General features: G+C 36.1%; 1 protein-coding gene across 1 annotated transcript in view; it reads left to right on the plus strand.

The window, feature by feature from the left end:
- The first annotated feature begins 4198 nt into the window (after positions 1–4198).
- The window catches only part of UBR2 (ubiquitin protein ligase E3 component n-recognin 2), a 52156-nt gene continuing 28751 nt past the window's right edge, over positions 4199–27603 (plus strand). Inside the window, exons 1-15 of the mRNA XM_018085143.2 lie at positions 4199–4453; positions 7328–7406; positions 9054–9167; positions 11951–12078; positions 13030–13168; positions 14802–14864; positions 16098–16218; positions 18734–18841; positions 20287–20375; positions 21049–21147; positions 23569–23732; positions 23821–23920; positions 24944–25072; positions 25820–26003; positions 27045–27106. Coding sequence (XP_017940632.1) covers positions 4302–4453; positions 7328–7406; positions 9054–9167; positions 11951–12078; positions 13030–13168; positions 14802–14864; positions 16098–16218; positions 18734–18841; positions 20287–20375; positions 21049–21147; positions 23569–23732; positions 23821–23920; positions 24944–25072; positions 25820–26003; positions 27045–27106 — 1731 coding nt within the window. The 5' untranslated portion in view covers positions 4199–4301. The remainder of the gene's footprint in view (positions 4454–7327; positions 7407–9053; positions 9168–11950; positions 12079–13029; positions 13169–14801; positions 14865–16097; positions 16219–18733; positions 18842–20286; positions 20376–21048; positions 21148–23568; positions 23733–23820; positions 23921–24943; positions 25073–25819; positions 26004–27044; positions 27107–27603) is intronic.

The following is a 27603-nucleotide window of genomic DNA, read 5'->3' on the forward strand; positions in this document are numbered from 1 at the left end:
GCGCAGACAAAGGTATGATTAGATGAGCAAATGTGCACAGTTAGCTATATCCTAGCTAGTTTAGCTCCAGGATTAGTCTTCCTTCCCAAACCAAATAATTCCATCAAGCATTTATAAAGTAGTCCAAATTAAGCCCAAACTACCTTGCCTGTGTGAATAGCAGATGTTTTTTTGGGTCACACTGTAGTTAAACCAAAGCCAAATGTGCGCCAAGTGGAATACATTTAGGAATTCACTCTAGTTTCAAGTGCCAGCTCAAATATAGTCAGTTCTTTCTCATTTTTATTCTGTCGTCACCAGCACAAGCTCCAATTCTGAGATCTATCACTCAAATCTATGATGTGGTTTTAACATGGTTTTTCTGCCTCCTTTGCTGATTGCATTACTTACCTGATAGCCCACTGTTAACAAAACAATACCAGCCCCAAGCAGTAGTTGCAGCACTTAAGGCTTTAGTTTCTCCTTGCAACAACGTAAAGATAAACTTCCAAAGAACAGCGATCAAAAAATGCATTAGTTGTAACAGAACATGACGCTACATTGCAAGGATTTATTTGTGTAGCTAAGAAAAACATAAATTGTTCCTTTTAGCTTTTGAATCAGCGACCTGAGTTTTTTGTGGTTTATTTGTATTATATGTTTTGTTCTGCTAGTATCTCTTACGTAGAAATACTGTGATACTCGTGGATTTAATAGAAAAGCTGATGGACCATTAGATATTTACTTACGTAAAATGTTGTTTGATTAGTGCTTTTTGGTTTGTTTTGTTTGGTTTTTTTTTTCTGGGGCAGTTAAAAATTGCTGCAGGACAGTAAGTCTGAGGAGGGAGGAAGTGAGGAGGAATACACTTCCCTTTTTAATAAAACCCTCTCTTCTCTCGAGTAGAACATTACCTTTTCTTGCATGTGACTTCAGGCTAGAAGACAGACAAATAAATAATAATTGAAAACTTGCCTAACTGCAAAATGCTTTTGTTAAAGAACAAATTCCAAAGTTTTGAGTAGTTTTTCTGGAGTTCAGTGTTTCTCAGGTAACGATTTAGAAAGGCAGTGCAACATAGGTGGGCGTATGTATTTATTTCTCTTAATGGTTTTATATGCACAACAGCACTGTGAGTTGCTTTCCTGGTAGCTCTTGGAGTGCCATCTGTTTCCTTGTCCTAGTAGCCTGGATTTCCTTCTAATATTATTTCAGCCAAGTTCTGATTTTCAAAACTGTATGCTTAGTTATGCGTATGGAACTGGTCCACAAAGAGATTTGAGTGTGATGACGTTCGGTGTTGCCACACCTAACTTTCAGACACTACTCCCAGAATTTTTGGGATGGGAAAGCCATTTACTCGAGGAACAAGAATTTTCTCTGGCTAGGTATGTGTCTGAGCTTGTAGTGCAGCTAATATGCACTGTGTTATTTTCTAGATGGAAATTAGTAATGTACTGCTGAATTAAAAGGCTGAAGTTAAAGATATTTTGCTGAAAAAAATGCAGATATAATAACTAGTATATGCCAAAAAAACTAATCTAAAAATGAACTTAGTAAATGGAAATCATAGAAAAAACTAAGTCAGTGCTAGTGTGATTGGGTCAGTTCCTGGTGGTAGTAGATATTTGGCACAACTGATGAAAGTTGAGGAAAAGATTAATGAACTGGGGGAAAAAAGTCAAATTCTTAGTAATGAAAAACTTTACTTTTTTTTTTCCTCTTTTTTTTCTGTGTGGAGTTCTCGGAATCCTGGTGGAAATGGTGAGATTATCAGTAAACTTCTAGATTGTTGCCTGTGGCTTTTTGGCAACCTTTTCCCATGTATTTCCTTGGAAAAAATCTGGGCTTTGACCTTCAAGCTGGATGAATATAGAAAGATTTAGCAGATCAATTATGATTTTAGGAAGTCAAACTTAGGAAAAGAGAAGTGAGGAAAGCACCCTGACAAATTAGGGTTTTTTTAACTATGGAGTTCTACTTTAGAAAATGTACCTAGTAATTGAAAATAGTATATTAAAACAAAGGCAAAAATTCAGCCACTCTGCAATGGCACAGATGCTCTGCTGACTCTGTGTGCCTGTATCCTGAAGAACTTACTACCACTGTGTTGTCTCAAACATAAGTTCTTTAGAGTAAGTTATAAATAATTCAGAGTAAATCAAGCTGTAACACTGGATCACTAAACCCATTTATTTTGGTATAATTAATTCTTGGTTTTCATGTACGGTTTTAGGTTGATTCTGAATTCTTTTCCTAAAGTTGCTAGGGGGCATCTGCTTGTCATATTTAAAATGAGAAATGGCACACTAAGGCTGTTTATGTAACACAGGATTTAATCAGTGGACACTTGCAGTATGTGCTTACTCCCATTTGTTTATTTTAAAAACCTTGCTGTCTTAATTTACATTTTAAACCTTTCTAAATTTGTAATCCACAAGGCAGAAATAAAACAAATGTTGTCCTAGAGGATTTTTTTTTACTCTGTGTGTGTATACAAGGGAAAAAGAAACTAGGAGGAGCTGTGAGTTTTTCAGTGGCTTAGGGCAGTTCAGTAGTTTGATGCCTTTTAAAAACTGTCAACATTGGTTTTGTACAATTGATTGACTAAGAGACTTGTGGTGGATTGACCCTGGCTGGACCCTGGGTGCCAACCAAAGCCACTCTCACTCCCCTCCTCAGCTGGACTTATGGGTCAAGATAAGGACAGCAGAGATCACTCACCAGTTACTGTCATGGGCAAAACAGACTCATCACCAGTCAAGTCAGAGTAAGATTATAAGAGATAAAACCAAATCTTAATAACGCCTTTGCCCCATTCCTTCCTCCTTCCCAGGCTCAACTTCAGCCACTTTTTCCCTACCTTCTCCCACCCAGCAGTGCAGAGGGACTGGGAATGAGGGTTGTGGTCAGTTCACAAGTTGTTTCTGTCACTCCTTCCTCCTCAGGGGGAAGACTACTCACACTCTTTCCCTGCTCCAGTGTGGGGTCCCTCCCACGGGAGACAGTCCTCCACAAACTTTTCCAGCATGAGTCCTTTTCCATGGGGGGCAGTCCTTCATTTCCAGTACCCTGTGGGGTCACAAGTCCTGCCAGCAAACCTGCTCCAGCATGGGCTCCACTCTCATGGGTTCAGAGGTCCTGCCAGGAGCCTGCTCCAATGTTGGCTTCTCATGGGGTCACAGCCTCCTTTGGGCATCAGCTGCTTTGATGTGTGGTCCCTCAGGGGCTGCAGGTGGATATCAGCTTCACCAGAGACCTCCATGCTCTGGAGGGGCACAGCTGCCTCACCATGGCCTTCCCCACGGGCTGCAGGGCAATCTCTGGTGCCTGGAGCACCTCCTCTGCCTCCTTCTGTACTGACCTTGGGGTCTGCAGAGCTGTTGCTTTCCCATATTCCTGCTCACATCTCCTAGCTGCTATTGCTCTTTCCCACCTCCCCTGCCTTAAATATGTCATCGCAGAAGTACTGCCACCATCTCGGATGGGCTCAGCCTTGGCCAGCAGTGGGTCCATCTTGGAGCTGCCTGGTGTTGGCTCTGTTGGACATGAGGGAAGCCACCTCTGTAGCTCCCTTGCTGACAAAACCTCACACAAACTCAGTGCAAGAATTCATGGATCTAGCATCACAGTTGAACTAGGAATTCCGATAAGTTATTTTGGAACTAGGAGAAACCAAAACTCTCTCATTTTCACAGGTAATTTGTTGAAATTAAGTGAGAAATGGACTCTTACCTGATGCTGTGTTTGTTATTCTTCATGTACTTTTTGTCTCTGTCTGTTCCTTGCCAACTGAGGCTTCTGCTGATCCTCTGTATCCCCAAATGGCAGCATCTGTCTGCACTCCAGAGAAATGCAACCAACATAGTCTAGGCCATATCCCAAAAGTCACTGCTAATGTTGGGACATTTTACTGGTTGTGCATCCTGGAAGAAAATTTTTATGATTTTCTTTCTGTTAAATTCTGTATTTTTGAAAAGAATTTTGTATGTGATAAGGATAAAACGTGCAAGCAGGGAAACAAATTATTCCTTTCCTAATGCCTGCCTTTTGTGATCATCTAGATTTAACATTTTGAAGGAAGCATGGCTTTCTAGTTTTGCAATGCCGTTTTGGATTTTTGATTTAGAAATAAAATAATCCAGATGGATATAACTGTGTTTGGTATTTTTATTAATGAAGAATTTGTGTTCTCATTCCTTTTAATTTAAAAGAAATGGCTGCAAGCAAACGACCTTCAGAAAGAAGTATACCAGCATCTGGCCTATTATGTACCAAAAATTTACTGCAGGGGTCCTAACCCTGCCCCTCAGAGAGAAGACATGCTGGCACAACACGTTTTGCTGGGACCAATGGAATGGTATCTTTGTGGAGAAGATCCTGCGTTTGGTTTTCCGAAGCTGGAGCAAGCAAACAAACCTTCCCATCTCTGTGGTCGCGTTTTTAAAGTGGGAGAGCCTACATACTCTTGCAGGTAGCTCAACTTAGCATTGTGAAGTCATGGAATGTTTTTCAGTAAGAATATACTGTCTTAATGAAAAGTTAATACCCCAAATGTATTTTTAAAGTAACCTTGCAGTGTTTCATTCAAGTGGGATCAGGGGAAAATTAACACACTACAGATTTGTAAATGGAAAAATATTAATTAGTGTCATGTAGAGTGTTTTCTGTACAAAACAAATGGAAGGTTAAGAAAGTAGTTGGGGTGACCTGTCAACATGATTTAAGGGCATTAATCACAAGTAAATGGGCAGGTGTATGTGCATGTATTTTGGGTGTTTAATATCAGCTGTTAATGTCAATGATGTATTTTAGACTCTTTCCATGACCTGTTAAACCAATCCATTGGATGCTAAAACAGGCATACCAGCTTCTAGTTCCTACCTCTAGCTCTAGATCTCTCTAAAAATACTTTTATTGAAAGAGAACAGGAAGTTACTAACCAACTACATTTGTTGCCATTGTATTACTAGCTGTAGGTTTGTTTTCATCTTCTCTTTTCTGAACTGTTTGTAGGTTAAGTTTGTATCCTCTTTGTCATAGATTTCTCCCATTTTCTATGGTTTCTACCATTCACTGGGATGCTTGAACACTTGATGGGGTGATGTGGGGGGGAATGTCTTTTTTATTTCACCAATTTATTTGTCTGTGTTTCCATCCCCTTTGTTTACAAGGGCAGAATGATGGTGGAAGAATTCTATCTTCTAGTGCTCTCATCTTCTAGAAACATAATATGTAATTGGCCTTTTGGGTTTGAAAATGTTTTGAGACCTCTTTATCCTGGATGAGATTAAACTGATGGGTACTTTAGATACTTTTGACCACTAAGAAAACTCCATCTCCTCTCAACTGCGCTTAAGTTCTTCCTTCACCCTGTGAAAAAATAGAGAAATCTGGGTAGAGAGGGGGAAGACTATGAGAGGCTATAAATAGAGTTTCCACAGTTACTTCAGTACCTTTTCATGAAATCTAGTCCCAAAGAACTAAAAATCCAAACTTCAGAGCTAGTATTTTAATACAAGTCAAATTGCATTACAACCTAGAAGTAGCATGTTAATGATCAAATACTGTTCGTATGGACTAATGAAAACTTTGGGAATTCTGTAATTTTCTTCTAAACACTTGCTTTTTCAGGGCCAGCAACTCAATATGTAAAGTATTTCCTTGATAATGCTGTCAGATATGATGAAAACATAAAATAATTCAATCCATTGGTAGAATTCAGAGAATGAGTGAATGTGCTGTTCGTACCCAGGGTCTCTGTTTAAGGAGAGAAGTTATATAAATACAGCAGATCATAATGTCATTCAGTTTAAAAAGGGTGTCTGGATAGGCCAGCTTGTCCAGTCTTCTGCTCAAGTCACAGTAAGCAGTGAGTACAGACTTATTTTTTTGCTGTTGTGGCTATCAGGATGGAATCTCTGTCATCTTCTTTCAATCAGGAAACATTTGTTTCCTATTGTGTGTTAATTTTCTTTAACTTATAGCTGGTAATGAAGAGTAATGAGAGTTTAATTTAAGCTTTTGTGGAATATAGCAAAGAATTGTTTTTCGACTCCACAAAATACATTAGAAGCAGTAGATTTTCTATCCAGTTGTGCAGCTTACAGGTCTGCCTCTGCTTTAGGTGTAAGCACACTTACTTCTTTGAGAAATTACTTGGCAAATAGCACTGAGTTGGTAAGTACACTGCCACAAGTTTACCGTTCTGAAGAATCAACACCCTGTATTGCAGAACTGATCTCCCAAATCCTGTAGGCACATTGTTGCATTAAGTGGGTTTCTAATATTTTTTTTAATTTTTAAAATTTTATATATATGTACATATATGAAAGTTTTTAAAATAAAAAATAATGCCATAAACGTAAACTATACTAAAGCTGAAAGACCTTTGTATAATTTTGCTTTGACATTTTCACCTTCAGTAGCTCCTCTGGATAAAAACAAATGCGAAAATGGTGCTTTTTGCATAATAAGTCATGGTTGCCTGATTACCTTTCCATCATTTATTTGATTAAATGGAATGAAAAGAATTTTTTATAACATTTCATGTGATCTCTGGTGTTTTCTTTTAAACAAAATAAGTTGTTTCTCTGAATTCTTGTTTTGATAATAATCATCATAAGACAGATGTTCTCTTGGTAGCTATTTTTACATTGCAAGACCTGACTCCCTTTATCTTAAGGTGCCTTGAAGTCAGTTGCACTACATAAGTTCATGTATTTTCAGTGTTTTTTTCAGGAGTACAGTTAAATTTAATGCCCACTTTTGCTAGAAATATTACTTCTGTCTAATGCTTGTAGACAGGACCTTATTTTGGTCTCTGATCTCCTGGTTGAGGAAATTGCATTCTCACACCTCTTCAGTGAGCTTGTAAGGCTAAACTTGGAAGCAGAGGTTTGATCTAATCTGTTGTGTGCTGTTTTTCTTTCCAGTGTTCAGTGAAAAAACGTCTTCTCTGATTGCTGGAGATCATTAATGCTTGTACTGTGTACTTGAGAGAACATGCTTGGGTTTATCCTGTTTGCCTGTCCTGTGTTATGTAATTCATCTGTTTACTTATATACTTACCTCACCTCTTGAAGGCAATGTCTATATTACCCAACTAGACATGCTACCCACACGATATTTTAAAGCCACTTCTGTTGTAAGAACAGATTTTTTTTTTCTAGTTTATTTGTTTCCCTCTCTTTGGAAGCCATCACTTCACTCTTTCAGAATAATATATACGTTAGTCAGAAGGTTCACATTGGTGATATTTGAAAATTACCTGTTGTAAAATGTATAATTGAAGGCAAACCCAAATGTTTAATGCTTTTTTTGTTCTTTCTGTTGTTGCTGTTTTCAGAGACTGCGCAGTTGACCCAACTTGTGTGTTATGCATGGAGTGCTTTCTTGGGAGTATTCATAGGGAGCACAGATACAGGGTTAGTAATACTGCTGGAATATATGACATAGCCATTAGTAATTTTGTATATGTATGAAACTCCTTGTTTCAAGTTTAAGAATGTATACTTAATTTCAAAATGTTGCATGAATACGAGGTTTGAAATTATGTCTGCAATAATCTTACAAGAATTGTAGTGTTTTGATCTGAGTGTAGGTTCTGGAAGTTAACATTTTAAAATACAGAGCAATTAAAATTTATGCATGACCGTTAAGTTTACAAATTTATGGTTTTTTAACGCATGCCTTTTAGTGAATTTTACAGCGTTAGAGTTAGTTTTCAACTTGCTTTGGCTTTTATGTTTCTCTGTTTTTTAAAGCTATTGAAAAACCTTTTTTAAGAAGCCACTTCTGTTTAAAACTTTTTCTTTAAACATCTGAGTTGTTATCGAATTATATACAATACCAGGACCTCTATTTGCTTTTTAAACGTAAAGTTAAAATAGAAAACTAAAGCTGCAGGTGCTGTTTATTTTAGTGATATACTACTATTAGTAGTACAGATTAGTTAAAAAACCCCATACAAAGTCAAGAAGTCCTTGATGTGTTTTTAAACTGAGAAGTTAAGTGAAACTTACCAGTGCAGCTTTTCTGTAAATCTGTTTTTGACAATACTGCACTGCTGTTAATGTGAATTTGATCACTGCCTGCTTACACTGAGCACTAGGATTCAGAAAAAAAAACAAGTACAACAGCTTGTCTCAAGAAACCTAGCTAGATTTGCTGATATCACATCACTTGTATGTAGGTTTTTAGTGTGCAAGCTAGTGCATTAACAAGTCTAGGTAACATCAAAAAGTGCAAGCAAATGTTCTTTTAAATATTGATTTAATATTGTTGATACTGTAGAAGGTACCTGTATGTATAGAATATACCAGTATGTCAAAAATAGATGGAAGAAGAATTCTCCCTAAATCAGTTAATAGTTCTGATGCAAAAAGAGTATTATTACACTTATTAACTTGAGGTGGTCTTAGCTTTAAAATAAAATTTATTTTTTTACAATAATAAATATACACTATTTTATATATTTATATCTTATGTATATTGACATATACATAATATATAAACACGTATATTTTATATATTATAATGATAATGATTGTTTTATTATTTATTATAAAACAGTGTAAATATATCATTACAATTTTCAAATACTTTTTTCCCTGCTTACTAAAACTTATATGAACAATTTAAGTTTTGTCTCTCAATTCCTTTAACATAAAGCCCATCTTTTACTTACTGTGTAATAGCACTGTGTGAAATGATTTAGCTTTGTTAAAGATGTGAGAATTGGGAATAGTACAGATGCCATTGCAAGTAATAGATTCAGAAAATCTGAAAACCAGGAAAAATCCATAGCCTTCAGGCAGGGCAGAATGGAGGTGCCTGAAGGTGTTTTGTTGTTTAGGTTTTTTTCTTTTGACATAGGCACACTGATGAAGTAGGCAAGCTTTCAGCTGTCATAGAAGTAGATGTGGTTTCACTGCTATTTTAACAGGGTACTGTCTAAAGCTATCAGGTGTTGTGAACATGCTTTTGTAGTTTAGCAGTGACTAGTCCTTTCTTAATGTGCATATATGTATATACACATTCACATGAACTGCTTTGTTTTTAAATAATTTTAGATGACAACATCAGGTGGAGGAGGTTTCTGTGACTGTGGTGATACAGAAGCTTGGAAGGAAGGTCCTTACTGTCAAAAGCATGAACTTAACACTTCAGAGACTGCAGAAGAAGAGGTAATTACAAGAGAGGCATCATGTTTCAAAACATGAACTGTGTATATGTGTGTGTATATATATAAATCCTTCATATGAGGTTATTTTTAGTCTTGTTTACTATGCATAAGAGATGGTAGGAACTCTACTCTTTGAGCCACACTGTTAGACAAAAATTAATGTCTAACTTAAGAAGTTAATTAGAATTGTGTTTTCTACTTAAAGGCTTCATTTTGTATGTTCTTGGTCATCTGTGCAGTTTTAGTTCTGCTGCTTTGTTTTTCTCTATACTCTGACAGACGAAGGGATTCTGCCACATGCAGAAAATATCTATGTGTAATCATGTGCACCAAGAAGCCAAATTAAGCTATCTGTGCAACATATGTTCTGATTCTTACTAAAGTACACAGATTTTTAAAATCAAAGTAACTTGCTGTTACAGGAAAGTCAGAATGGAGGTGTAAGACAGAGGCCTCTAAAAGATTTTTTGGTATGGAGAAGGTAAATAGAGAATGTATCTTCACCACAGAATCATAGAATAACAACTTGGACATATTAAATGCAAAAAGACATGCCACTTCTTACAGTATGAATTCAAGCTGTTGGACTAACTGTTGCAAAAAACCATTGTTGTTAAAAGTTTATATATGTTAAAAAGGAAATTTGTCATGGTTATGGCGGGAAAAATTATCAATGGCCATTTAAAATCTCAGATACCATCTTTGGTGTATGAAGTATTAGTGTCTTAAGTTACTGGAGACCAGGAAGCATTCTGTCTTCTGCTTATACTCTTTGTAACTTATTACATCTGAGGAGCGAGTGTGGCTAATTGGGCTTCTGGTCTAGCCACTCACATGTGTTCTTACATAGTATAATTGCTGTGAGATTTTTCTATAGGGAAAATATAAGGCAAAGTTTTCAGTAATTTTGCTTATCTGGTGGTTTAAATGAAGCAACTGTAATGTATTTTCAGTGATAGTGGTCCTTCTAAAGTCTGTTCTCACTATCTCAAGCCTAAGACTCCAGCACTGCTGCTGGACTCACCGCTTGGTCTACATGCCAGCTTACATTAGCTGGCAGCCTTAGGAAACTCTTGTTCTGAAATCTTGGGTGCACTGCAACTTCTGCGTCCAAAGAGACTCACACAGTGAGTGTGACAGAAAAATTAAGGTACCGCTCAGCCTTTGTATTTCTTCCCCACGAGCAACAGGGATTGAGATCTCTTATGTTATGCAGTTGTGCTTGAGGTAAATTAAGGATCATTTGTTGAGCTTTATTGGAGCCTATTTTCTGCCTTGCCCAGATACATGTCTTTGTTGAAAGTGCTGGGAATGGAGGGAGTACTGCTGATTATGGTTTGCTTTTGCTTTTGGTGGCTGGTAGTTCTCCATACTCTATATAAAATTTTAAATGAAGGAAAGAAAAAAAAGAGGAATGGTAATTATTAGCTGTCCTGTAAAGCTTCCAGATATTCCCAAAGAGTCTTGGGAGATGGGGGATAACCTTTACTAGTACAGGTGAATTGCTGACTGTTAAGAGCCTCCTGTAGATAATGCAGATATAAGTTCTGAAAAGATTATTGTGGCCATTTTTATAAACATAAGCTGTAGTGAAACAGAGAATTTGGTATTAGGTAATCTTAAAACAGAAATTGGGCCACTGTTAAATATTTTAGTTGGCTAACAGTTACATATACTTCAAAATTCCAAATAATGAATTGAGTCTATGACCCAATTATAGCATATGTCCAGGTGGCCTGCAGGGCATGCAATGTTCCCTTTCAAGCTTTGTAGAAGAGGAACTAGTTGTTCTCAGAAATTTAAAATAGTAGAAGACAAGTCCCTTCAGAGAAGAGGTTTTAGTGTTTTTTATTCACAATCCTTGAAATGGATTGGAGGGAAATGGCAGTGGGTACCAGCACTACTTCATTCAGAGTTGGCAGTGGTTCTCATTTGCTGCTCCAAAAAGCAGTCCGTTCGACTTGGCAGACTGAGGCAGCACTCCTCTTCCTCCCCTTCCTCATTTCTGTTCCTCCACCTGCAGCAGCAGCCATTCTGCTCTGGCACAGAGAGGAGGACGAGTTTGTAGTTGTTAAATGGAGAGCACAGAATGGGCACTAATGGATGCATGGTCCACAGCCAAAAGGAGAGCAGCTCTCTGTGAGCAAGACTGAGACGTGGACTGATCATTATGAAACACCTCGTTACACTTCAGCATTTAATTATTTATATACCACAGCATATAAGAGACATGCATCATAAATCATGATGCCAGTGTGCTGCATGTTGTATAAGCTGGGATGGATAAGACTGGTGCCCTTAAATAACAGGACAGTAGATGAATGGTCATTTGTATTCTGCAGTTTTCTAATATTGTTAAGTGGAACAAAAGATACAGTGATTTGAAATCATGTTTTCAAAGGCATAGCAAAAGAAACAGATTTTATACAGCTTAGGTTAAAACTTTTTCAGAAGAAGTATCTTAGAAAGTGTGCTGGAGTGAGAACAGGGAGAGTGAAAACAGAAATGTGTGTAAATGTCAGTGTGTGAAAATGTCTCTGTAAATCAAAGACAAGTTAGCACTCAGGTATTGTTGTCAGATTAGAGCTTTGGCGATTATCAGTGTAGAACTGGAAAAAGAAAACAGGATGATTATTGACTCTGTTCCTTTCAAATGAAAAGTCATTTAAAGAAAGACATCATTAAAAATGCTTACATCATCTTTGATAAAACAGGGGTGCAAATCTGAGAGTTCATTTTGAATGTTATTTAATTTCTCATTTGCTATTTATATTTATTTTCCAGGATCCTCTTGTGCATTTACCCGAAGATATGGTAGCTAGAGCTTATAATATTTTTGCCATCACATTTAAATATGCAGTAGATATATTAACATGGGAAAAGGAAAATGAATTGCCTGGACTAGAAATGACGTAAGTATCATATTTGTCTTCTGCCTTTTAAAGACTTGCAGATATTTACAGTTGAAAGTGCAAATTCTGATTTTAAGTATCTTTTCTGCCTTTCCTAAAATTGTCAGAAGTATTTTGCAGACATTGGGCTACAATAGTTGTAATACATTTGTATTTCTCATAGTTTTTACTTTTGTGATTGTAAAGCATATTTCTCTTCATAGCAATGATGGGACAATTTCTTTCCCATATGTTAATTTTCTTAGTATTGAAAAGGGTCTTCTGATCGAAGTTACTGAAATTCTGGTGGCAAAAATATTTTGTACTTCTTACAAATTTTGAAGTGTTACAGAATGCTTAAGTGTATTGTAGCATTATAGCTCTTATGGATTAAGATCTTGTGACATCTTGTTAGTATCTGCTTTTACTTTGTGTTTTATGAGCAAGAATACTGTGTAAATAAATGATATGAATCAACAGATTGAACTGAATCTGTGAGCTTAATAAGTTGTCGTTTGAGGACTGTGGAGTTTGGTTTTTTAAGAGACTGCCAAGTTTTTGTTGTCTAATAGACCTTTATGCAATGTCAGAAAAACAGGTGTGGCAAAATAATGCCAAGACTGCTGAAATCTCTAAGAAGCTATGGGGCAATGTAATGAGCACAGCTGCACTGGAAGGAAATGCATTCTCTTTAGTAGGAAACTGTCAATTCATAATCAACAAATGTTCAAAAATAAAACTCAGACTGAAATATTTTCTTGAGATTTTGCTAATTTTGGACTTAGTTCTGCAGGAAAGATGCACATTCCTATAGAGGACAGGAGTTACCCTTTTCAAATAATTTGTTGAGATATGTTCCAGTATAGCAAAGGAAGCCTAGGCTTGGGTTGTCTGGTGGAAAACTTTGTTAAACTAGAAGGTTTTTAAAATTGCATTACTTTGAATGATATAAATTCAATCCTTGCTTTGAAGTGAGAAGAGTGACACTTACTACTGTATGCTGTTTAATGATGAAGTCCATACCTACGAACAAGTTATTTATACTCTTCAGAAGGCTGTCAACTGCACGCAGAAGGAAGCCATTGGTTTTGCAACAACAGTAGATAGAGATGTAAGTAAATTAATTGCTAGAACTTTTAATTACCTTACCCTAATGTTTATTTTATATGACTGCAGTTTGTTTTCCCAAAACATGTGGTTAATGTGATTGAGCCGTATGTGTCACGCCACCCTTAAATGTCTTGACTCATTGGCCAATCCAAACCAGACCTGACACTGAATATATGTTTCAATGTAAATGTTTTCCCATAAGTCTTGTAAGTGTAGGTAGCAGGGTGTTTCTTGCTCCTCTGTCAAGGACAGGCAGCAGCTTTGGCCCATCCCTTACTGTACACTGGGGAGCTGACATTGAAAGAGCCCCTATATGTCCTCCAAGTGTAGGAAATGCTTCTCAGAGTAACACCAGTTAACTGTGAGGGTTAAAATCCATAATTGAATGCTTTTGTTCTGGTGCTTATGGAACTATTTGTGGTTTGTGGGGTTTTGTTTTATTAATTTAATTTTTCATAATTTTCAGATTGTAATGGCAGGAAGAGGTGAAGCATTTCATACAGTATAAAGAAAGAACAATGAGTTTAGAATCACTATATGCTGAATATAATTTTAACTAGTACGTTGATTTCAGAAGTTGTGTTTGTATTGTGGCTCCTGTGTATTTTTTTAAGAAAGGGATGCTTTGTAGGACAACTGCATCTTGTTATTTGTGCAATGAGCCTATATGCAGTTGCCATGAAAATGAGTGTCCTTTTCTCTTGGTTTGTTGCCTTGTGCTTTTTTTTGGGGGGGTGGTGTGAGGAGGAAATCTCTTACAAAATGGCAATATGAATGTCATTTTGGGTGCTTAAAGTGCTTCAAGAAGGTCAGTGGAGAAGGAAATATAACCACTTTATATTACTGACCACTGAACTAGATTTTGGTTTTGTATTATCAGTACTTTATTTTTTTGTGATACCGGTAACCAAAAGATTCCCTAAATATGTGCTGACCTCATACTGTGCATCATAGGATGCACTTAGTTTTTTTCCCTGCTGTTGATCCCGTCCTACTTTTAAATACGTACAGGAACTCATATATACATGTGCATGTATGTAAAAAAAATGAGAATATTATGCCTGAAGCAGTGATTTGTCATCAGACCAGATCTAAAATATCAGTAAGCTGTTCTGTGTATAATATACTATAAATTCAATCAACTATCTATTTTGATGTGTGTATTGACAGTACAGAAAGACTGAAAAGTTTCCTTTTGAAATAAGGAAAGTGCTTTAGTTGTATGTTTAAAAGACCATTAGCTTTAATATCTGCTTTTTAAAGGGCACTGAAATGTCTGAAATATCTTCAAATTCTACCAAAACCGATTGATGCATTCATACTAAAGATAAGTTTTCAGTATTTTAAAATTTAAAAGTATGATGATTACATCTTAAAAGCAGTACCATACACAGAAAATTTAGTATGACAGATGACTGCATATAATTTTATTTTCTTTTAAAAAGTACAGGATGCATTTTGGAAATCCAAGTATGTAACATATACAGTACTTTAACAGTGAAAATAGCATGAAAGAAGGAGTGGTTAATGTGCATCTGAAACTTTTACTGTGTGTTTCATATTAATGTAAAACACGGCATTGGAACTTTTTGTTTTGAGGCTGGTGGTAATGTTATGTCTTTATGAATTCACAGGGACGTAGGTCTGTTCGATACGGAGACTTCCAGTACTGCGACCAAGCAAAATCAGTAATAGTGGTAAGTAATGGTGGTAGGTGATATTATCCACTGATTTGCCTCATCCTAAGCAAAAAGAGGCTTTGCTACACAGTTTTCTGATGCTGTTATCGTAATGAATCTTTATATTTTAATAATACAGAATGTCGGAGATACTACTTACAATATGCACAGTAGGGGTATCAAAATACAGATTTATGTTTGGGTTTTTTTTTTCTTTTTTTTTCCTAGTATGGCCTACCTTGCACCCAAAATAATTTTTTAAAAAGAAGTTGGTAGACAACTTTTTCCTTCAGAAAACAGAATGTGATCAGGAACTTTAAATGTAACCTTTTAGAATTACATGCCAGTTCAGATCAGTGAAGTTAAACTACTTCAGTTTTTTTCCTATAGAATGAAGTTGTGTATTTCAAAGCCACAATTATGGAAATTGTTACGGATTGAATCCCAGATGAATTGTGAAACTACAAATACAATTTCATTTTGCTTTTCTGCATTTTACATGTATATATATTACTAATATCTCTGTGTTGCAAGCTTCCTCCATGTAAGAACATGGGAATAATGTTTTCTGTTTAATTTTTCTTAAACTGCTGCAGTGCACTACTTAATCACATGTAAGAAATTGTTTATGTATAATACTGCTACCACTGAAAAATGAATGCTGCAACTGGATTTACTGATCTTAAATGATTTAAGGTATTTTGAAAGAATTAGCATATTTTTAAAGATAAAGTTGTGCAATATTTTAGACTTAGTGCCCATGCAGTCAAAGCACAAATGGCTCTTATGTGTAACATCTAACTATTATGGTTTCTAACACAGGGATGAGGGTAAATACTTCCTTTCTTGTTCTAACCCAGTGTGTTTAATTTGTATTTTTGAAAACAGCCAGTTTCCTTGGTGGGCTGCTGTGTGACTTGCATGTCATGTTGTGAAGAACAAACACGTATGGCAGTCTCAGGTTGTGTGTGGGATTGCTTATCAGTAACATGCAGCAGATCAGTGTGTATATTGATAAGAGGCCAAGGGTGGAAAATGGATTGACCTACATATGTTGATATTGCATAATAAGGTCCTTCAAATATTAATAGGGTAAACAAAGTTCAGGCTTTTTTGGTTTTTTATAATCACAATATGTATTAATATTATAAATTATTGAAATTAATCATAGGAATGCTGTGTTTCTGTACAGAAATGTATACCAGTCCTCACATAAATATGCATTGCCTCCTTTTTTCTTTTCTTTTTAAGAGAAATACCAGTCGTCAGACAAAGCCATTGAAAGTACAAGTTATGCATTCATCTATTGTTGCCCATCAGAGCTTTGGTCTGAAGCTCCTAACTTGGCTTGGAAGTGTTATTGGATATTCAGGTGGGCAAGCTTGAACTTTTTTGAGTAAGAGAATATTTATGAGACAAGCTGATTTTCTGAAGCAATTTTGTCCACTTAGTGCAGATATGTAATGTATAAGGCAAAGCTATTAATAACTTGTCAGACTTCATTCTATTTTCTCTTGCTGGAGTGCTGTTCTGAATTCTAACTTCCATGTGAAAGTGCTACCAGTCTTAGGTAGTCTTTTCTGTTTAGTTGCTGTTGAACAGAAGCTGAGACTTGCTGTCAGATGCAATATGCCAAAAAGCTATTTTTCGGTCCCCGCATTTTTAAATGAATGCAGTAAGCTGAAAATAACCTGTCTGATTAGATAAAACAAAATTATTCAGAAGTAATTTGATGAATGATGATGAAAGTGATTGCTTCAGATTTTTTGCTAAGTAGAACAACAGAGAAAATGCAAGGATGTGTGGAGGGTTTTGGTAAGTATAGAAACCAACAAAGTATTAATCAGATTTTTGAAAGTTTTCTTAAAGGAATTAAGATGCACTGTATCAGTTCTTATGGAACTGCTCTGTGCTTGTTTTGACTTGGTTCTTCCTTTGTCCTGGTAAATCTTAAGGTTGTGAAGGTATGGGGCATGAGGGGAAATAAAAGGAAAAGTGTCAAACTGCTGATATGTAGAAATGTAGATACAGTCCCCCATTCATTTTATGTTCTATGCATCTGAAAATGTTAGCAAGAAGTATTAGGAAAGCACATGCAGCTGTAATATTTCATATATGTTCTGCGTAGGTGCAAGATTTCTTCAGAGACTATATCTTTTATTAGACTGGTAACTGGAAGGCTAGTCAAGATTTTAGGCCCGGGGCCTCTACTATGTTCTTGTTTTTGTAAGATAAGTAGTTTGTAGAAGTTATTTTTTGAATATACATAAATCAAAGATTTGAACAAAAGTTATGGTTGCAGTTTGTTCAACTATTTGCCAATGTTGCTGGCAAACAATAGGTATTAAAAGAAAGGAGTTACGAAGATATTTGATTTCTAAGATAAATTTTCCTTTTGGTGAAGCATGGAGGCAGGCACTGTCTTTCTAATTTTTTTTAAGCCCAGTTTTGTGCCATGTCATTTGTGCCAGGTGACACAGTCACTAATTTTCAGCACTAAATGATAGTTGCGAAAAAGTAACTTGAATATGTTAATGATGTCTCAAATTACAGAAAAAAAGTATTGAATTTAGTTTGACTTGTGCGTGTAGTGTTTCTGAAGTTTGAAGAGTTCACCTCATTAAATGCTGTGTTCTTTATGATTCAGAAGAGCAAAAAGCATGTTTGATGGTAAACAGCACACATACATTCTGTGTGTGACCTGTGCCCTCAAGTACTTGAACCGCCTTACACACCTTGGGACGCAGGCTTGTAATGTACTCCTGAGCCTGGATTTTTTTTTAGCTTTTTAACAAACACACCCAAACAACTAAATTCTGCTCAATCTTCTGTAACATGGGATGATAGAGTTGCACTGCTTGAGTGGTTACACTTACATGTCCCTGAACACAGGGCAATGGCAAGTAAGGGGTCTCCTGCTGTGCCACAGAATTAGGTTGGATGATTGCTGTGAAAGGATTCTTGTCATGAAAAAAGGGGAAAAAAACCTTTCTATGGAACTTCATCAGAAGTTTGACTTCTACATCCTTCCTAGCAAATGTCAGTTCTTCAGGAATAAGTGTCTGTTTTATAATTGTTGAACAATGCAGTGGTTTCCCTTAATTTGTTATCTTCTATAACACTAGTTGGAATTGAACTCGGTAAGGCAAAAGGGAATAACCCCAAACTGCTCTAGGGGTTCTCAGACTTTAGAACTGTATCACGGTATGGTATACACAAGCACTAAGCCACTGCCCACTCTACCTAAGAAGCTGAGAAGGCCAAGCAGCATGTGGAAATAAGGGCTCTGTAAGCAGTGCAAAGCCAGGTTGAACGTTCTTAATATGAGCATGTCTGGGTTGTTCTCTGTTGCAGATGCAGGCTTGTCTACAAGCATATAATAACTTACATGTTTATATAATAACAATTATTACTGCTTTCTGTTAGAAAAAATATGTAGAGAAGGTTTGAAATGATAACAGCTCCTAAGTGTAAACAAAAAAACTCATATGTGAGTAATTTCATTTATGAATTATATTTTCCTTTTGATAGGGCACTAAACAGGAAAATAAAACCTAGAAAATTAGCCTCCTATATAACTCCTTTTTATAAAATAGTAAGTCATCAGCACTTTTAAGGAGACACGTTTTTATTTGATAACTTTGAAACAGATCATTGTGTTTGGCAATTTTCACAATGTTCCTTATGTTCCATAAAAGGCTAGTGTGAAACTTGCAAGGTACGAAATGTTTGTGTGTCTATCAGCAAAATATGAGTGGTGTTATTCACTTGTCAGGAAAAAGAAGGATGTGTGATAACTTCTGTGTTTTATGAAAATTTCAGTATGTCAAAATAACGTATGTTTGTGTTTAGGCTATAACTAACTTGTATCATTTCTCTTCATTAAGATGGCCTTCGTCGAATATTGTGTCAGGTTGGTTTACAAGAAGGGCCAGATGGTGAAAATTCCTCTCTTGTGGATAAGTTGATGCTGTATGATTCTAAACTGTGGAAAGGTGAGTTTTCTCAAACTTCTGGAAAATGCTAAAGATTGCTGTGCATAAGTTTTCCCTTTGCTATATCTGCTAATGTTTAATCAATTTTACTGGGGTGTATTATAGATAAATTTGCCTGATTTGTTATAATCCATCTGTCCCTTCATGATACACTCCCAAGTATATTTAAGAGAAGAACACAGACCATTTGGAGATTAGGTCGGTTTTAGATCTAATTTTTCAAAGTGGTCTGAAATGAAGGCTGACTTGAATATGCAGATGACAGTGATAGTTAAGGGAAACTGAGTGAAAAATAGAGCATTTTGGGGTTTGTCTGCCTTACAGGATCTCAGCATCTGTATTGTATCTACCAAAATGCCTCTTTTTAAGAAATAGGGCAGTGGTTTTCTGCTTTGACTTGTGTTTGTGTTCATGAGGTATTTTTAAGTGTTCTGAGAACATTAAGTGAAAACTCCTGTGCTGTTATATTAGAGCCCTTGAAAATTGAAAAGCCTGACTGATAAAATGGGGTTGGCTAGAAAAGTTGTAATTTTGAGGAAGGGGAGGTAGTGAATTTCTTTTTCCGCATGGATTCTGTGTCTGTTTTGATATGTCTGTCTCGGGAATTTCTTGGAGTAGGAATAAAATAAGTAAAAAGTAAAGTGAGTAGTGTATGTAATACGGAGAAAATTATTATTTTAGGTTTTGTTTCTCTAGTCCCTTTGTCTTGAGAATGAATTCCTGACAGTGCACATTTTGTGAGTTGAAAGATACTACTTTTGTGGAGCATTACAACATTTTAAACACAGATTTTGTTAGGATAATGTCTTTCATGGAAGAAGGAGTAACTCTTGCATTTCTATTTCAACATTAGTATTTCTCTACTTTTTCTTGTATTCCATAATTCCTCTGCATTAAGGAAATAGTGTAATAGCTTTTGACTTAAAAGTGACCTACAGAAGGAAATGGTGCATATGTGCGTTTGTGTCCATGCTACATACAGACAAATCGCACTCATACTGATAATATCTTCTGGGATTCTGTTCAGACTAGAAATTCAGAGACAGATAAACTGATTATTTTATGGAGATATTCATAACTAGCAAAATTTATTACACACTTGTCATAGTAGTGTGCTCTTCTTTTCCCTGGGCCATCCAAATCCCCTGTTTATCCTGAGGAGGAACAAAGTTCTGTTCTTGCTTTGCTGACTTCACTTATATTTGAAGATTTATGTTCCCATTCAACAGTGTTATCTTATACAGGAGTAATAAATAATGCCTCTTGAAGAATTTTGGTTTATGTATTCTTCATCCTTTGCTACCACCTGCCAGACTTAATCAAAGCAGCTTCTACTCTGAAATGAACACTTGCCTCATTCTGTAGATGCTTACTTTTCTAAATGTTTCCATAATATGTTGATAGAATGTAGTAACATGCAATATTTCATTCATTTTTCTTGACAGGAGCTAGAAGTGTGTATCACCAGTTATTCATGAGCAGTCTGCTTATGGATTTGAAGTACAAGAAACTTTTCGCTATCCGCTTTGCAAGAGTAAGTATCTTTCTTAAAAAGAGCCATTAAATGCCTAAACTGTCCAGTGAAGAGAGTTTAGTTAGCATACAGTATTTCAAATGAACTGTTACCCGTTTTTTTTCCCTTTTTTGGAAGTGAGAAGTTGAAATGAAATGCTGACAGCTTTATTTTAGGTCTTCAAAATATTAGTTATAATGGCATCTCATCTCCTGAGAAGGAAGTGAACTTTCAGACTTCCCAATCCTAAAGCGGTTTAGATGGTTTTGTCTTCACCATCAACTGTGCAGGCTATCACTTCTTAAGAGCTAATCGCTTCCTAGTGTTGAGGTGTAAGCTGTTACAGTACTGCTCAGAAACAGTGCTTACATTTAGTTATGCTGATTAGTATTTCTGCAGTAACTAGTATTTGAAATGCTTGAAATCAGCACTGCAAAATTCTACTCACTCTCCTGCAGACAAATAATTTTTTTGAGCAGAAAATAAAATGCTAGCCTTTATTGTGAAAATGAGAGTGAATAGATCTCACATGTGAGCAGATTAAGTTGTCATATTCTTTGTACAGAATATCCATATAATAATCCTTAAGAGCTACTCTTCCCTTTATCATGGCATTAGAGTTTCCCAGAGCAGACATTTAAATTAAAAAATCAGGTCAGTGTGGATTAGAGGTGAATCTCCCCTTGTTGTTTAGAATTACCGGCAGTTGCAGAGAGATTATATGGAGGATGATCACGAACGGGCAGTATCGGTGGCTGCTCTGTCTGTCCAACTCTTCACTGTACCTACTCTGGTGAGTAGTGCCTGTCTTTCTTTTAAAAACTGATAGTTGGCACTCCTTGCCTTTTTTTGCCTCCTTCTTAATAGAACTATGAGCGATTGCAGAGTGATTTTATGAAAGATGACCACGACAGAGAGTTCTCAATTGCTGACCTCTCGATACAGATATTCACAGTGCCTTCTCTTGTAAGTACTAAAAGACCAAAAAAGGAAATCTTTATTTGTTAAAAGCCACTCAAGGTTCATAAATCAAGGCTTCAGATCTCTTTAATGTTACTGTGGAAATGCAGAGCAGTCAGACTGTTTACATACATTGCTATGGGTTTAGAAGTTAAAGCATTCAGCATTGCAAAGTTTGAGTCTAGCTTTCCAGAGTGAGCTGGATGTTTTTGGTTTTTCTTTTTATGTTTTACTTTTTTTAGAAAGGTACTTTCATGTTTATTTAGAAACACACACACATAACATTTAAATTGCTCATCATACTGAGCCACAGTTACTGTTTGTAGAAATCTGTATTGTGGTTTGCATATCATAGTTTCAGAGCACCATTCTGGTGCAGTTTTATAAATGATCCACTTTATATTTTCCAATCTACACAAGAGCAAGCAAGAATTGTCTCATGATATTCCCTGCTTCCTTTGGTACTTTGAGACTCAGACAATGCCGCCTTTTAGGTTTCCAGGTAATTTTTGTTGCAGTGCTTCAAGCACTGTGACTTCTCCCAGCTCTGCTGGTCTTTCACCAGCTTAGGCTTGTTTGGGAAGCTTTTTTTTTCCTTACTCCAGTCTCCAAATAAGTCTGTCTTTGCTTGTATTATGAATTAGACAAATTAAACTGTGGAGCTGTACTGGAAATAAAAGCCTGATTTTCATACCCAGAATTGTTTAAAAAATCAATGCTTCTGAATCCTCCCAAATTTAATCAGCTTAATTGAACTCTAAAATTCAATAGTAGCATGGCAGTCACAATGCTGAGAAAAGTTGTTCTTCAGTCTCCTAGTGGCAGATGTTATTCCTGGAAATTCAATAGGACCTCAGGATTTTGTTCCCATGGTTCAGGACAATAATATGTTGCCTCTTTTAATGTTGGTGCTTTCAGTAAGAGTTATTCAGACTTAGACTTAACAAACTAGTATTATTCAGATGGTTATTGGTGGTATTTTTTCCTTTGGCAGATGGGGTGGTACAGTATGTGAATAAATACATATTTTTTAAAAAAGTAGTTTCAAACATTTCCTGAAGCGGAATGATTGCAATGTCCCTTTTACAAGAGTTCTATTTTAAAAGCATGCGAAAAAAGTAAAGCAAATGGTTTTTTACTCTTTTGCAGAATGACAGAATAGACTGATGAAATGAAAGTAGTTATGATAAGTTCCTACCATATGAATTAAGTATTATTTTTATATGTTTAGAGCCATTCATTCTTAAGTAAGTTGAAGAATGTAAACCACCCCACTGCCCTCCAGTAACATGTTCAAAATGGTATTAGTACTTTAACTGAGGTTTTTTGGCTTGAGGGTGGATGGGCAGCTGTGTTGGTGATGACTTTTTTGGGGGAAATGTTAATCACTAGATTTTTTGTTCCCCCTGCAGTAGCATTTTAGAAACTATTTCCAAGTATTGTTAGCAAGTGTAGAACCCAGAAACACTAGCCAAGAACTGCAGTGTCATTGGGGTAGAACAAAGTGGCCAGTCTTCTACAAGCTACCAGCCAGATCCAAGAATTGCAAGGCTCACCCCATTTAACCTGGAGAACCAACAGAATGGGCGAGTTCTGGAAGTGTTCACAAGTAGGAGCAGGCAGTGCCTACTTAGTGCCCCCTCCTTTGTTGTGGAGTTGGGTTAGTTTAGGCTGGGTGTGGAAGACAGTCTTCCTCAGACTTTGCCCGTTGATTTGTTTCATACAACACATGGAAGTATGCAGTAGCCCTTGAGGGGAATGACAAGTAATTTCACGTGGTTTCCATGTGGAAATTGCACTGTACAGTTCCTTAGCAGTTCAGAAGATGCTCTGTTCACCACAGCTCTTGACAGTTTGTAAACAGAAAACAAAAGAGCTCTCCCTCCCCTAAAGGGCTCATACTTAAATTATATGAGAGGAGACAACGCATACTTAAAGGGAGGTACAAGTTAATTATAAGACACATAATAACATGTGTCATAATTATATGGGTTAACAGGAGCCTTTCCATAGACAAACTTCTGTACAGAAGGGATCTGAAAAAAGATCTGGATTCTGATAATTTTTGGCTAGCTTACTTTTTCTTTTCCTTCTGTGATTCTCTGAAAAGATTGCCTTTAAATGTTCTGGTTTTATTATTGATATAACTATTTTGAATAAAAAATAATATATTTTATAAACTTCATGGTGCAGTGTGAAAATCTTGTTAGCTGTGTCTGTTAATTACAGCAGATTTCAATGTACTTTGACATAGGCTCGAATGCTAATAACAGAAGAAAATCTCATGACCACTATCATCAAAACTTTCATGGACCACTTAAGGCACCGTGACATCCAAGGCAGGTTTCAGTTTGAACGTTACACTGCTCTGCAGGCTTTCAAATTCAGACGTGTTCAGAGCCTTATTTTGGATCTCAAGTAAGTATATTGACTATGTGCTGATTTGTTAAATGGAGCTTAAAAAAAAAATCTAAAATTAATACTTGTATCTTACTCATCTACCCAGGTATGTGTTGATAAGTAAGCCAACTGAGTGGTCAGATGACTTGAGACGCAAGTTCCTGGAGGGTTTTGATGCCTTCTTAGAATTACTCAAATGTATGCAGGTATGTAAACCTGGGAATTACAAAATTTTGCAAGATTAAAGCAGGAAGTTAGCTATCATGATGTAAAAATGGAAGAAATTTAATATACTTCTCATTTTATAACTTCAGTATAGTATAACTTTTGGGGTCATCATGTTTTCCTGAAACATAACATCTACCTCACTTTTTAAAATTTAGTTTGTGGTAGAGGGCAATAAAGTGGAAGCGCAGTTCAAAAAGAAGTGTAATTTGGGGCATATTTTGCAGTTGTAGAGGCAGACAAGGCTTTTAATTGTGTGAGCAAAATCTGGTCCATCTTAAGTGTCAGCAGAGTTGCTCCTTATGTATTGAGGAATATATTGTTCAAGACACACAAACAGACCTCTTCACTTTGTTTTTTTTCCACAGCCTTTTCATGTACTTATCTTAGGAGGAGCATTTTAAAAACAGTGCAGCTTTTACAAGGGCAAATTGACTGTATGATCAGTAAGGTGTAAGTCAGAATCACTCCCGTTTTTCAGTACTTCAGTAGCATACCTTTCTCAGTACTTAGCTTTCATTAGTTGGTTTTTGATAGTCAATTGAAAATTTTGTAATCCTCAGATAATGCTGGGTTTTTTTCTTCTTAAGCTAAGAGCTGATTATGTATTATAGTACCCAGTATTTAATTAGTACATAATTGCATGTAATAGCACAACCCTAGAAAGTGTATTCAGAAACCAAAATGTGTATGTAAGATATTGTATGTATGCAAACATTGTTGGACTACTCATAATACTGAAATCTCTACATTTGTTAATAATAAACACAGCTCATATCCAAAACCTTTCTTGATACAGTGTTCTACTCTCCCAAATCCCATTTAATATTCTTGTTATTACTTTGTTGTGTTTTATTCCCTTTCAGATGGTGTCAAGTTTCTTTTTACCTGTTGCAGCAACAATATGCTTATAAGGATAGCTAACCATTGTCTCACACTCATGCTAATTTTGTCAACATATTTCAGTGATACATTGTTGAGATGCAGAATTCTTTTTGTTTTAGGGTATGGATCCAATAACTCGTCAAGTAGGACAACACATTGAAATGGAACCAGAGTGGGAAGCAGCCTTTACATTGCAGATGAAATTAACCCTTGTTATTTCAATGATGCAGGACTGGTGTGCATTAGATGTGAGTTCCTTCTGAATTGTTTTTCTGTGTGAAGGGAGATAAAACCTATATATTAACACACGTAACAATTGAGCTAAACACATAAATTCACCATAAGCCAAGAACATCTTCTCTGAGTGAGTGCAAACCTTTTCTGTATTTAAGCACATCTTTTATTGCTTGTACTGACCAATTCATGAGAATGTGGTTAAGTCTTTTACAAAATATTTCAGAGAGTTTTGTCACACATCTGATAGTTGTGATCATCACAGCACTGTCAGGTTATAATTTTCAGAGAAGGAGGAATAAATGAGGAGACCCTGGATCTACCACATACTGTGGATTATAGATGATATTTCTACTCCATAAGTGTTTTGAATTTTAGGAGTACAGAACTTGAGCATTGTAAAATATGACTGTGGAGTAAGTGATCATAGAATATTTGAACATTCAGGCTGGCTTTAATCTCTTACTGTTATTTAATGTTCAGGTTTTATTAGCCTAGCATTATCATTGCTCAGAAAGTTACCAGAACCCGAACCCAAACAACATACTAGTGGGTATTTTTCTAATCAGACATACCAGTATGAGTTTTACAGTCTGTGCCCCCCTTAATTTGGCTCTTTTGTTGGATTCCTTATCTTAATTTTGCAGGACTGTTGTTATGGGGAAAAACCACCAACCCTTCAGTCTTTTTTATGTTGGCTCCATTATTTTTCGCAGCTCTGTTTTTTTCATAATCTCTGTAAACTCCAATCTTTCTTTTAGGAAAAAGTGTTGATTGAAGCTTACAAGAAATGCCTGACTGTGTTGATGCAGTGTCATAGTGGGTTTACTGATGGAGAACAGCCTATTGTTCTCAGTATGTGTGGACATTCAGTTGAGACCATCAGATACTGCGTTTCTCAGGAAAAAGTTAGCATTCATCTCCCAGTTTCTCGTTTACTTGCAGGTATGAACTGGTTTAAAAATATTTCAGGAGATAAAAACCATTGTATAAATGTGATTTGTATTTGTGTGTACATGAAGAACCACACAACTGTTGCTTAAGGCCTGAATAGGCTTCATTTTGGCCGTTTTCTAGCTGTTTGGTAGCATCTAGGCCAAATGTTCCCAAACACTGGAGGCCTTGTTATTGTTTCAGGCCTGGTGGAGATTGTCTTATGCCTTTGGATTTGTATTGTAGGCTGCTACTGCTGCTTTTGCCACTTGAGCAATGGAAAAGAACTGCAGCAGAATATGCACTGTGGTTGAATGTTTTGGAATACGTTTAGCTGTTAGAGTAAATAGACTAATCAATATTCTGTTAGAGAATAGATTTATCAAGCAGATGTGTCACCAGAAACTTAAACTGTGCCTTTCTCTTTATATTGTGCCTATCTTGTTCAACAGTTGTGTTGAAAAACACGTTATGAATTTTAGTTTACAGAATCAGAAAGTCATATGATAAAACAAAGTTCACAAGTAATGAAGTGAAATAGGTAATTCTTAGGTAAAATGCTGTGCAGCTCAGGATCAAATAACTTTGAATATTTGAATCTTTGAGCCAAGTCCTTGTAACTTTAAAACAAAGCAAAGCAGAAAACCCTCATATATTTTGTAGGAACCACATTCTAGTTCCTGAGGTATTTTATGAGGTATTTTATCTAAGAATTGATAAAAAGGATGTGGTATCTGTTGTTGATTGTCCTGATAGACCCAGGACTCTTGGCTGAGAGGGTATGACAGAATCAAAAGAAAGGCAAAAATCTTACTTGTACTGCAAGTTTTACACAGTTACAACGGGAAAACTTTAATTATCTCAAAATGTATGCTTTTAACATGCTTCTTCATGAAATAGCTGTGTGGCTCCACGGTGATAAATCTGCAGATTTGTAGGTGTGTCCAGAAAATGGTCTAAGTAAATTAGATGACCTTTTTTGTCCTGTTTGAATTATATAAAGTATTGTCTGTAATATTCTATATGTTTTTTTTTTCTCATGTATTTATGTAGGTTTGCATGTTTTGCTGAGTAAAACTGAGGTGGCATATAAGTTTCCAGAGCTGCTACCCCTGGTATGTAATTAAATGTAGCATATTCATTAAATATAATTAATACTTACTGTGAAATTGGTCATGTAAATGTAGGATATTATTAAATAAAACAAAGGATCTTTTTACCATAAATGCTATTCAGATTCTCTTTAGCAGATGAAATTGACTCTTAAAAGATTAGTATCTAGATATTCTTTTTGTAGTAGAAACTGTTTTTAGGAACTTTAGGCAGGATCTGATTCCTTCTTCTTGGCCTGGGTTCTAATTTTCTTCCCCAGGTGTTTCTTGCTTCCCTCATGTTCTTACTGATATACTGTTTCTTTAGGGGAAGTTTAAAAAAGTAGGATAAAACAGGATGAAAGCTAACTGGGAGAAGAATTTCAGTGTCTTTTGAAAGAAGTAGTACTTAACCTTTGAATGAAAGTCAGTGTTGACGTTTTAAAATATGAAACCTGCTGTCTTTAGGAATAAACTAAAGCCCTTGTGTAGTATTTTTGTGGAGCAAAGGGAATGTAAGG

This window comes from Manacus vitellinus, unplaced genomic scaffold, assembly GCF_001715985.3.
Source record: "Manacus vitellinus isolate BGI_N305 unplaced genomic scaffold, ASM171598v3 scaffold_8_pilon, whole genome shotgun sequence".
Lineage (NCBI taxonomy): Eukaryota > Metazoa > Chordata > Aves > Passeriformes > Pipridae > Manacus > Manacus vitellinus.